A 13,178-nucleotide genomic window follows, 5' to 3' on the forward strand; every position below is an offset into this window, starting at 1 on the left:
TAATCTCCCACGTTTTAAAATGATATTAATCAAAATCGACGAAGAAAAAAATCTATTCAAGTTTTAATATTACAAATTCTATGGGACTGGTACAAAATAACATATCTGGTAGATTGTTACTTGTCTCTTCTTAAATATTTCAAAGCCCTCATATCTATTAGTGATTATTAATAGAAAAAATGTAATAGAAATTTATATAGAAATTGAATAAATAAATAGATATCAGGAAGGTTTATTTAATTCAAAATAGAAACACGATGGGTGCCCCAAATACATGTCTAATGTAAATTATAGGTACATGTTCCCATGTAATATTATAAAAGTCTTTCTTGCTATTTCTAACTTTTTTATTTTAATTATCTGTTTGAATATGAGTAATTGTTACTTTTCCCCCCACAGATAGGCATGCAAACATGTACTGTACATTTCTAGTATTACTGAAAAACTCAGCCAACGAAGAAATATTTAAGCGTGTCAGTTTTACATTTTCAACCTCTTAAATGTGAATAAATACACAAATGTTTGGAACACTCATTCCTAAACTACATAGTGATTACTGTAGTAACATGATATGCCCTTTATCTTTGTAGCTTTAAAAGTAATCCTATCAGAAATGAAAAATCTCTCTCTCTCTCTTTTTTTGCATTTTTACTTTAGGATTTAGAAACCCTACTGTGATCTGTGTGAAAACTTTTAGAAATAATAAACCATGTTCTGAAGACAGCCCTTTGGCCTTTACCTAGAACCCTTGTAATGAAGGGAATATTAGATTTGTAAACCTTTTTAAGGATTACAGATTTAGTCCTCAAGGTCAGTGTAACAGAATGAATTGCAGACATTCATATTTTTTAAATAGCCCTAGATGTAATAATCAGGTAGGAGGTTGATTAGTTAGATTATTCCTAATCTATACAATAGAACCATTTCCCTGATTTCCGAGCTGCGAACAACATATTTTGCAACTCCTTGGGGCATCTGATCATATTTGGTTTGGGCCCCAAAGCTTGTAAGTGCATGCATTTCTGCTCTTATGTAATCCATCCTTACCCGAGAAGAGTATAAACAGAAGCAGTGAGTGCATGGTATACAATATGTCTAAAAGCTAAGATGTGATTCGCTTAATGTGAAGTTCACTGACCTTTCACTTGCTGCTCAGGCCCCCTGGTATGGCTCACTACTCCTGGCATGCTGACGTTGTTTCGATGAATGTACTTGAGAAACACTTCTGCATTCCTGCGTGCTAGTGTGCAGGCCTGTGGGCAACAAATAACACCCCCAAGACCCAGCATGAGAGTTACAATTTTGACAAGCAAATTGGAAGAATAAAACCATTAAGGAACCTTTTGAACTGTGACTTGAGCTTTATTTTCCCTTTTGACCTCTGAAGAATGTTGATGTGCATGAGAAAACATGAGAGGTCTTCAGACTCCGGTCAGACACAATGGGTCAGACACAACCATCGTTTTGGGGATGATTTATTTATTTATTTGTCGAGTACGTATTAGATAATATATATACAAGCATAAGCATGAATTGAATACATAAAATGAATACAATTAAAGGAACTATTTGGACAGGGACAGTAGGCACGCTGGTGCTCTTATGCACACCCCTTACAGACCTCTTAGGAATGGGATGAAGTCAACAGTAGACAGTTTAAGGTTAAAGTTTTGGGGGTTTTGGGATGAAATCACAGAGTCAGATAGTGCATTCCAGGCATTGACCACTCTGTTGCTCAAGTCATATTTTCTGCAGTTGAGTTTGATGCGGTTTACCTTAAGCTTGTATCTATTGTGTGCTCGTGTATTGTTGTGGTTGAAACTGAAGTAGTCATTGACAGGTAGGACATTGTAGCAGATGATTTTATGAGCTATGCTTAGGTCATACTGAAGGCAGCGTAGTTCTAAATTTTCTAAGCCCAAAATTTCAAGACTGGTGGCATAAGGTATTTTGTTGCGAGTGGTGGAGTGGATGATATGAGGGAAAATATTGCATAGAATCACTGATCGATTTCCAAGAGAAATAACAGCACTAATGTCCCAAGCAGGATTTTAACTCTAGAAGCTGCAAATCTATTTCTTCAGGAAGTTGGTCCTTCAAAGTTATATAATTGTCTCATCTGTATGTTGTTACTTTAAAAAAAAGAGTTATGAGTTCTTTCAAAACATACCTATGAGCATTATGTGGCATTAGGAAGGAAAGCCAGTCATTTCCTCCATCAAGAATACATACAGCTTAAGACCTACTTAGACTAATAGTGGCCCTGACTTCAATGCACAAGCCTCTGAACAACTAGTGTAGCTGGAGGTGGTCCAAGCTGAGGAAATGAGAATTTGGAGAGAGGGACATCTTGACAAAAGAAAAGGATCTGATTTAAATTCTTTAACCTCTCAACATAAGTACATCTTTAAAAAAAGGAGAAGAAAAAAACTTAAGAGGTTTCAATTGCTCTTCTGCTCTGTAGCTTGATTTTACTTTCAAGGTAATTGCCATCTTAGCTTAATATTTATCAGAGAAGCAAACGTCTCTTGATTACCTTTCCTCCCCACTCCAAAAAAAAAAAAAGAAGAAGAAGAAGAAGAAGAAGAAGAAAAGAAGAGAAAAAGCAATTTGTGGATATATAATATATAATATTATATACATATATAATATGTATATATACATATATATACATACATATATATATAAGCATTATGGCTTATGGCTCTTATTATAAAATAAGATGAAAGATACCTCTGTCCCACAAAACACAGTAGATCAAAGAAAGAACATAATTTATGTTCCCTCAGATTTCCATCCAAGTTAGTACCTAACTTACTCCTGCAATCAGAACAAATGAAAAAAAAAATCAGTTTGCTAAAAACAGGGGAAATAGACTGGACCTTAAGAAAGGCTTCCTTCTGTTCCAGATGTTTGCTGATTAAGGGGATAACATGATCTATCTCAGAAGATGGTCCCAGCTTATCCCGACCTCCACACCAGTCTTCGTCTCTTCGATATTCTTGCTCCAAACTCTCCAGCACACTGCACACCTTGGGCATAAGCCAGAATACAATTGTGAAGTTATCAAAGTTATCTTTAAAACCAGAAACAATTTACCATTAAAAGCATGAACCTATCAGCTGACCAAAAATATAGGTCTGATTCACAGATATTACAGGAAATTCATCATACAGGAAGTTGAGAGGAGGCAGACTTTCCCCCATTTGAACCTCTACAAATATATTAGACAGCATCATCCCCATCCACTATGGCCCCATGATAAGGAGTAATCGAACCTGTAATACTAAGCAACTGAATAGTTGCTAGACCAGGGTTGTCAAACTCAAGAGGCGCTTAAATCTGGTCCATGGGGTTGGCCTGGAAATATCAATGGTGCCTGTGGTGCCTCTGTGGGCCAAAACAGGCTGGGTGGTAGTGGTGTCCGCACGGCCTGTTTTCGGCCTCCCCGGCTTCCTATGGCACGCTGCTGGCCTAAAACAGGCCATGTGGAGGCCTCACAAGGCCCCAGCATGGCCCGTTTTTGGCCGGCAGAGTGCTTCAGGAGGCCAGGGAGGTAGAAAATGGGCCACGTGGGGTGGAAATGCTCCCAGTTCAGACCGGATCACCCGATCTGGTAGCGATGGTGGTAGGTGGTTCAGAGAATCAGTAGCAAAAATCCCTGCCCCCCACATGCCCAGCTGAGCCACGTGATCATTAGAGGGTTTTTTTTTACTTTTAAAAGCATTTTTTCTTCAGCTGAAAAAATGCTTTTAAAAGTTAAAAAAAAGCCTCTGATGATCGCGCGGCTCAGCTGGGATCGTCAGAGCCTTTTAAAAGCATTTTTCTACAAACTCTTTGGCTGAAGAGGTTGTAAAAAATGCTTTTAAAAGGCTCTGATGATCCCAACTGAGTTGCTTGATCGTCAGAGGCTTTTAAAAGCATTTTTTTACAACCCCTTCAGCCAAAGAGGTTGTAGAAAAAATGCTCTTAAAACTAAAAAAAAAAAAAGGTGGCCATGCCCACCCAGTCACATTACCCCCCCACCAACACACCCAAAGAACCGGTAGTAACAAATTTTACATTTTACCACTGATGTGGGGGCCTCACAAGACCTTCCTGCAGCCCCTTTTTGGTCAGGAGAGTCCTGCAGGAGGCCCGGGAGGCCAAAAATGAGGCATGGGCCTCGCAAGGCCTCCACGCACCCCATTTTTGCTGGCAGGATGCTGCAGGAGGTGTCCATCCTGTCTCTTCCCCCCCCCCCACCTCACAGCGGAAAACTACAATGCTGATCTGGCCCTTGAAGAAATCCAGTTTGACACCCATGGTCTAGACTGAGAAAAACTAGGTAGGAACACAAACTATTAAAAAACATCATATTAACAAGACTGTGTAATACTGTGTATATGTGTATATACATACACTGACCTACTTGTCCATTTATTCTGTATTGCTTATATATTGCATTGTATATTGGTAATAGCTTTGTAACTATTAACTATGATGTATGTCGAGCAATTGAACAGCATATTTAATACACAAGATACAAAAAATATTGTCATTTGATCGACCAAAGATTTAAAGTTTAACTACATGAAAAATGAAATGTTAAGCTCATTCCTTGGGAGTGCTTTAAAACAATTTTGCCACATTCATCACGTTCCCAATAGGTAACCTTTTAATTACACTAAGGTAGTATAGCGAAATCTTTTATGCTCATTAGGGTTACCAAATATAAACGTCAGTGAACACTGTTGTTTATAGATGCCTAGACAAACAAAGACAGCAACACTATGTGCAATTCATTCACTATGGCTGCTCACTCTATCTTACTGAATAATCAGTAGCAATTATACATGGTAGCAATTATGTCTTTATCTAATGGTCATTTCACACACTAGTTGAACGACTGCAAACAAACTGAAGACCATTGGTATTGAGAATGAAGGAGGCCTTTGTTCCTCTCACCTGCTCTGAAGTTTTATAGAAAGCAACAGAGGCGTTAACCAGTTTCAGCCGGTCCTCCATCTTTAGCATGAGCTGCTGCCAATGTAAGGCCACTTTTTCCGCACATTCCCGGATGGCATCAGCATCGTAATGGCCAGCCTGCAGTAACACCTCTGCCTTCTGCTGTACCTGGAGGGCACTCTGGTGCGTCTTCTGCAAGGAAGTGGCATGAAAGAGGGACTGTGTATGTGGGGAGGAAAGAGAGAGTTGTACAGATGTGCCAAGCAAATGGTATAAAGAGGTGAGGTGTGAGCATGAAAAGATGAGAGAATGAAACAATTTTTTAGAATGAGCGTTCTGAAACAGTAAACATTCTGCGTATTCGTGCAAGGGTATTTACTGATATTATTGATAATTCTAGATTTACATCCCAATTTTGGGTAAAACAGCCCAAAATGTAAGCATTTAAGTAAAAAAGGATGCTGACATTTAACCTGGTGTGTTTGCTGAACAATTCTTTAGATTTTATTTTGTTTCTGCATCGTTATTATTAGCCTAAGGTATGAAAACCCATATTCATTTTAAAAACAGATTTGAGTAATGTGTGTATTCTAGTCTAAACACATTTTTTTAAACTACAGCAGGATCATCTCGAACAATTGAACCTCTGAATCTGAGAAGCAATTTCGTAGCTTATGTAAAGCTTACACATGGAAAGAAGTCCTATCACTGCAATAATTGCTGGCGATTAAAAAAAAAAATGCTTAAAGACCATCAGTTTTTATTTGCAACCCGGATAAACAGAAGGGTTTAAGAGGGGAAGATTAAAGGATTTGCAAAGAAAACGCCCAATATACCAGCTAGACTTTCTTTACTTTGTAGTGAGTAACATGCTGCGATATCAAACACCTGATCTTTAATCTTTAATATTTAAACTGCTACCCCTCTACTCTTGGCAGCATGAATAACCACATTTCATTGGGGAGGAGGGATTCGTAGTTGGCATCAAGATTAAGCATCCTTGAAATATAGCAAGCTATACAAATAGGAAATAAATATCTTGTTCCAAAGATGTGCTTTACTAATGCTGCCAAGATGTACTGAATGATAAAGAATATCCTCAATGGATCCCCTTCCATAGATAGATAGATAGATAGATAGATAGATAGATAGATAGATAGATAGATAGATGGATGGATGGATGGATGGATGTAGGTCTTGGCATTTTCAGGTCTTTTCCCGTGTAAGGTTGAGAGTATCTTGGTGACGTTTCGACGAGGTCTCACTCATCATCTTCAGGCTGGTGTCTTCGGCTTTGTGCTTCTCGAGAAGCTTCTCGAGGCTTTGTGCTTCTCGAGAAGCTTCTCGAGGCTTTGTGCTTCTCGAGAAGCTTCTCGAGGCTTTGTGCTTTTGCCCTCCTCCCATATATAAAAGGCACCACAGACAGAATCAGCAAGATCCTCCACAAACACAACATCAAGACAGCATTCTGCACAAACCGAAAAATATCCACCATCCTAAGAAACCCCAAAGACAAAATTGAGTTAGAAAATCAAGGAGTATATGAAATCCCATGCACCGCCTGCCCCACAACATACATCGGACAAACCAACAGAAGAATAAGTGCACGCATTGAAGAACACAAGAACTCAGTCAGAAAAGAGGAACCAACTTCTTCCCTGGTCCAACATCTTAAAGCCACAGGACACGATATTGACTTTAAAAAGATCAGAACTATCGCCAAAACTGAACACTTTAACAACAGAATAATCAGAGAAGCCATCGAGATAGAAAAATGCCCACACAGCATGAACAAACGAGATGATACCTCCCGCCTACCAGCCATTTGGAAACCTACCCTTATTGACAAACGAGTCCCTAACACGAGGAATGACACCAGACCCACACTCACGAGGTCCACACAGGATGTCACCACTACACATCCACCCAGAAAGCAGACCCAAACCCACACTGATCATGAAGCACGACCAAGGACCAGAAGCCAGACTGCAGCTGCAACATTAGCCATTTCAAACCCCTCCAATCCATACATGCAGCAGACTGACACCCACTATGAAGATGTAGCACGACCACAAACATGAAGCCAAACAACAGCAATGCAGCTCACCAGCTCAAATCCCCCTGCAACTCAGACTAATCTGAGCACAACCAAGCCCCCACCCAAACAGGATACACTCCCAGCCAATCAGAGCACAAAAAAACCCCCATCCAATCAGAGCACAGCCAAGCTCCCACCCAATCAGTTCAAACCCCCACTAGCAGTTAAAAAGGAAGACACAGCTGCAATCACACATTGCTCCCAGAAGCACGAAGCTGAAGCCTGAAGATGACCTTCATCGAAACGTCGCCAAGACACTTCCAATTTTACGCGGGAGAAAACCCGAATAACCAAAGACCTACATATATATATGTACTATATGTAGGTACTATATATATATATATATATATATATATATATATATATATATATATATATATATATATATATATATATATATATATATATTTCCTATAACAAAATTAATCCCTAAGCAATCCCTAATTATCCACAACTTAATCCTTAAACCAACACTTGGGGAATATAATATTTACAGGGAGTAAAATGTGATGCAAATCCCAGCTGTTATTCCTAAAATACACACGTACGCTAACTTTGCAATACAGTAACTCATCTTCTCATCTAATGTATATTGTGCATCCTCAGTGGTTTAACAAATTAAAACTGAAGTGATCCTCTTAGTTGGGCCAATCACTGTCTCTTGTCTGACCTATCTCATCTGATTATTTTGGAGTTAAAAAAAAAAATCTGCTATCCATAGTCCCCTAAGCTTCTTGAAAGTGCAGTGAGATAGATAAGAAATAAACGAATTGCAGCTGTTCCCATAAAAACTAATTTCCCCCCCCCAATACAATCTTGTAAAATACCATAAATTGAACTAGTCCCCTCATTTAAATAAGTCATAAAGTAAACATTGGGACTTAGATATACTGAGGATCCCCAGAAAAATAAATAGACACTACTGCAATACAATGAAGGAGATTAAGAGCAAAAGCAATCCTTTCCTTTTATTTACTGTACTTTCCTAGAGATAGATTTTTCTGGTATTAATTTGTATATGGACTACTGTAACTTTTGCTATTTGGTGAACAATATTCATACACATTTTTATACAGAAACCACGTTTGTCTTGACTGCATCAGATTACACACATCTTAAGTGGCAATCAGGTATCTATTGATTTATTATTTTATCTGGGGCAAGAAGGTTAGCCTCATCTTCAGTTTGCATAAGAAAAGTCAACGTGCACAGTAAACATTACCTCTATGGCCAGCTGAAACTGCTCATGCTCTCTCTGGAGCTGCTCAGCCTCTGACAAGGAACTTGCATTGACAAGACTGGCGTTGAGCATTGATTCTCCATTACGGATCCAGCCAAGGACCTAGCAGGAAAAACAGACATTTTGAGATAATTTTTTTTAACTTCATGAAATAGCTGGGGTTGAGTTGCAGAGTGGATTGAAGTGTCACCAGCATCCAGATATCACACTAATCTACTTTACTAATAATTCTTGAATCTGTATCTGCAATCACATTTTGAGGTAGATGAGGAGGGTGAGACAATATCCAAACTGGAGGTATGATGAAAATAACAAAGTTGATTTTTCTGGAATCTCGCTCTTCAAGATTCAGGCCTTCAGACCTTTTTCACCATTTGACCTTGCCCCATGAGAGATACTGTGCATTGGATGATGCATTTAGTTCTGATTAGATTTAGTTTGGAAAATTAATTATAATTAAATAAAAAGCATTGGTTTTGATGTAGACTAAGTATAGCTAACTTATTCTGGATCTCTATGCGAGTCTATGACCATAATAAAAATTTGGTTTGATCTGATTACTTTGGATCTAATCCAATGAGATAAAATAACTTAGTGCCCTGTGTTACAAAGAAACAAAACAAAAACTTTGAAATAAACAAAAAATATGAAATACTGTAAATAATGTACAAATAGTCCTTCATTAAATATCTATAATATGTACATTACACAATTTTTACTGAATATATTGGATCAAAAATAAATAGAAATATATGAGCTATATGATTTACAGCTTGTTAAATTTACTTAACAAGCTCTTCAAATTGTATGTTATCTAAAAGAGACAAAGGCACCAGACTTGGCAATGTTATGTAGTTTGTTTCATGCAACTTTTTTCCTGAAAAATGTTTCCATTTTTGAGATACATTTGTTTGTAGCTCCTTGAAATATTTGACATGGCTATAAACAAGATAGCCATCAACTTTCTTTTCATTTATTGTTTTCATGCTTGTAAAAATTTATTGTTTCACAAAATAAAATTCAACTATTATTTGATACTCATCCAAAATCCATCTATAGATGAAGTAAGAGCAGGGAAATTAATTAATAGGTACATCTAACTATTGAACTATTATTGCTACAGAGTAATGCCTAACAAAGGGTCTTACTCATCCTGAGACAATCTTTTATTTTACATCTAGATATCTTTTTTGACACTTCACCTCTAAGAACTCCTTCAAAAAGTATGGGGGAGGTTTCCTCTGCAATCCACAAGCAGCAAGAGTCCGCCCAAACATATTCCATTCCATCTTTCAAGCAGCGACTACAGCCTCAGTTGAACCAGGTAGTTAGACTTCAGCACAGATGGCAAACTCTCTTTGAAATCCAACTGAGTAGTATTATGTCCCTGGGCCAGACCAAATAAGTCTGGCGGAATGAGATGACTCACAGCAGCCAGTTCGGCATGGATGGGTGGGCACAGCCAGGTGAGTGTGGCTGGGTTGGTGCAATGGGTGCACATGGCCAGATGGGCACAGAGCAATGGGCATGAACGGATCGGTGCAGATGACTCTGCACGGATGACTCAGCGCAGCCAGGTGGGCATGGATGGGTCACGTGGAATAACTGGATGTGGGGACAACTCAGCGCCCTACCTCACCTCCCTGAACTGCCACCAGCCAAGCACGTGTCTTCAGAGCTTGTGCTGGACCCCGCCAGAGGTTGATCTGCCACCTCCCCAAGAACAACTCTTCTTCCTTCTCCTCCTCCAGTCAGACTGGAAGCTGTGAAGATCTGGATGGGAGGAACCAGCTCCTCCTCAATCTTAACAAGAGGGAGATTTTGGCCCACCTGGATCTCAAGAGCTGGCATGTTTTGTATCTTCCCCAAGGGAGACAAAACCTCACCTTCTCCAAATCTTGCTGTCTACACCTCAATTTGAGCCTTCTGCCTCAAATTCACTAAGTAAACTTAAGTAACCCTTATAAGTATTTATATACCCTGGAAATATTTTATAAGTGTTCTAACTCCTGCAGTTATTTTGTCAATATCATCATAATAATTATTTTCTTTCAGTTCTTTAGCATAAAAGAACTGTGAAAAATCAATCATTTATCTTGTGATATTCTAAAGATTTGCAGTGCCTTTTCTAACTCTAAATTTACTACCTTGGCATTGAAAGTTATAGAGTACATAGAAGAAAACGGAAAACTTTATTAAATGAGAATAGTGGGAAAACAACAATTTAGAATTTCCATTGTCCTGAAGCGCAACCATATGTCAGCATTCTAGAATGCTCCAGAATTTGTAGTGCATTAGCTAAAGTTAAGTAGGGTTAGCACTATGAACTGTTTGGTGGCAATCTACTTTTCCTTGGCTTCTAAGAGAAAGAGTTACTTGGTAATAAATTTAGGACAATTTGTTGCCTCGACTGTTCCAAAGTGAAAGTAAAGTACACTTGGCTCTCTACTGAAAATGAATAGCAAGCCAAAATCAATACAGGTTCCAATTTTACTAAATGATGTTACTTATGACTCATTCTTCAGGAAGCCAAATTTAGCCAATACCTACCACAGTATGACAGGGCCATGATATATTTAAATTCAGCTGCTTCCAAGGAAAGCTATTGCTGCAATAATTCACAAGTTAATAAGCCATTGACTTTTAAAATATGGATCTGAGCAAATAAGATCTTGCCACAGACTTCCTGAAAAGTATCTGAATGAAGAAGGCTCATAAATACTTTTAAAGAAATTAATGAATCACAGGTTGTCAGCCTTCCCAGATAGACCAGAAAGGAAACAGACCAGGTGAGCTAATTCTACTTTATTGTAAGGCTCCATTAAGAGAATCTTGCAAGTCTGAAAGTACAAATCTTCCACTATCTCTTTTTAGAGTTTGCTAAAATAGGAAGAGATCCTTTCTAAGTTTCTTTTTCTGCCTGTTATGGAGGCTCCCCCTTCCTCTGCCTTTTATCTGATCATTCTAGGCATTCCCATGTATCATTACACAGGTACTCTCTTGAACTAGGGTTAAATGTTCACTTCTAAACCGATGCTACTTACTCTGCTCTTTTGGCTATTGGTATGATATAATTAAAATTAATATTAAAATATAATATTCATTGAGAAATTATTACATAGATAACCTTTAAAAATGAGAAGAGTATTAGAGATAAAAACATGATAGAGAGGACACATTCCTAAATGGATGTAAAAACAAAATTGGAACATGTAAAAAGGGACCTTTAAAAATTAGTTGTGGGCGTGGCCATGACCGTGGGGGCGTGGCCATGACCGTGGTGGGGTAAGGACCTTTCCTTCACTTCACAGGGCTTAATAATGAAGATTTATGAGGATTAATGCTGTTTGGAATGCACCGTTATGGATGAAAGTTAATAAATCATGAAGTGGAAGTGTTAATAGCCCAGCAGACTGAATTTAAAACTGGTAGGTCATTTGAAACTGCTTGAATTAAGGAGTTTTTACTGCGTGGAATGACCGAACTGGCAGACACGATGAGTTTGGAATAAACTGCTGTCTTTTGCTTTCCTTATTATAATTATCGTGTTCTGTGTTAAATGCTGAGGCTAAGGAATATCAAAGACTGAATTTGCTAATGAGAAGAATTTTAATTGAAGAGATCGATCTTTTGTGCTGGACTGACTGGCTGAAGAAGATTTTATTAGGTGGATAATTTTTTTTTATTATTTTTCTTTTGAGAGGAAATTAATAGCTTGTTTATATTATAGAAAACAAAAAAAGGACTTTGTTTTGAAGTTCAAGCTGGTTTTTTTTTTCTTCTTCTCTGCCGACGTGGAGAAAAAATGGCGCTGATTAAGCTGTGAGGTAATTGTGTTTCTTTGTGGAGTGAATATGACTCATAAGTTACTGATAAGCTACTAACGAGTGCAAATAAGCCGTTTCGCTTCAATTAAAAGATTGTCGTCCCTTGATCTTCATCAAGACCCTCTGTAAAATTGGTTTGACTGCTGTCCTTTGATCTTCACTAAGACTTTTTGAAAAATTGGAATCCCAGTTTGAGAAATTTTTTGGTTTTTTTGTTTTTTTCAAAATGACTCAACAACTTTCAGAAACGCAGCAAATTGCTGCAGCTTTAAATAAAATTGGGGAAAAAATAGCAGGACTATCAGAGCATATAGATAATTTGACATTTAAACTGACATCTGAAGTGCAAAATTTAAAGCAAGAGATGAATGATAACTTTGCTAAACAAAAAGAGGAAATGATAATGATTAAAGATGAAATGGAGCAGCTGCATGTGCATGAGGCAAAAGTAGATCGGCAAATTGGCAAAATATTTTATAAAATGAGCAGCAAGATAAGAGAATTTGTCTTTTGGAAGAAGAGATGAGGAAATATAATTTTGTTATCAGAGGAATCTCGGAAGAAAGGGAGGATAAATTGAAACAGCGGGTTTTGAAATGGATTAATGATTTGGATACGCAACTTACGTTCACAATAGCAGACCTGGCAAGTGTTTTAGAATTGGATATAGAAGGCAAAATGGTTCTAACAGGAATGTGCTTGTCAGGTTCGCAAATCTTGGTGATAAGTTGGAAGTTATGGCCAAGTTAAGAGAGTTGGGAGATGCTTTGAAGTTTGAAGGGAAGACTATTCAAGTCTTCCCGGATATATCAAGAGAAGAAAGGGCATGGAGATTTTTTTTAAAACCAATTACAAAAGTTTTGAGAGATAATGGAATTAAATACAATTGGAGGCCACCACAACAATTGAAATTTTTTATAAAGGAAGGATGCGTACAATCACCCCAGATATAGATGCATTATTATATTTACGGAGCTTGGACTGATTGAGATGGAGGATTTAATGGAGATAAAAGATCAAATGCTTCAGATGGGTGGAACATACGTGGAAACATCAATCTCAGAAG

The 13,178-nt window shown here is 37.9% G+C and overlaps 1 protein-coding gene and 1 long non-coding RNA gene across 2 annotated transcripts in view; one reads left to right on the top strand and one right to left on the bottom strand.

Moving 5' to 3' along the window:
* LOC131204204 (uncharacterized) overlaps window positions 1–602 on the top strand; it is a 48,208-nt gene extending 47,606 nt beyond the window's left edge. Inside the window, exon 4 of the long non-coding RNA XR_009156551.1 lies at window positions 400–602. This is a non-coding gene — a long non-coding RNA (uncharacterized LOC131204204). The remainder of the gene's footprint in view (window positions 1–399) is intronic.
* KALRN (kalirin RhoGEF kinase) overlaps window positions 1–13,178 on the bottom strand; it is a 545,114-nt gene that overhangs the window by 128,044 nt on the left and 403,892 nt on the right. The window contains exons 16-19 of the mRNA XM_058195145.1: window positions 8,268–8,387; window positions 4,948–5,166; window positions 2,883–3,032; window positions 1,139–1,253 (exon numbers count right to left, since the gene is read on the bottom strand). Coding sequence (XP_058051128.1) covers window positions 1,139–1,253; window positions 2,883–3,032; window positions 4,948–5,166; window positions 8,268–8,387 — 604 coding nt within the window. The remainder of the gene's footprint in view (window positions 1–1,138; window positions 1,254–2,882; window positions 3,033–4,947; window positions 5,167–8,267; window positions 8,388–13,178) is intronic.

The sequence above is a fragment of the Ahaetulla prasina genome, chromosome 1, assembly GCF_028640845.1.
Source record: "Ahaetulla prasina isolate Xishuangbanna chromosome 1, ASM2864084v1, whole genome shotgun sequence".
Lineage (NCBI taxonomy): Eukaryota > Metazoa > Chordata > Lepidosauria > Squamata > Colubridae > Ahaetulla > Ahaetulla prasina.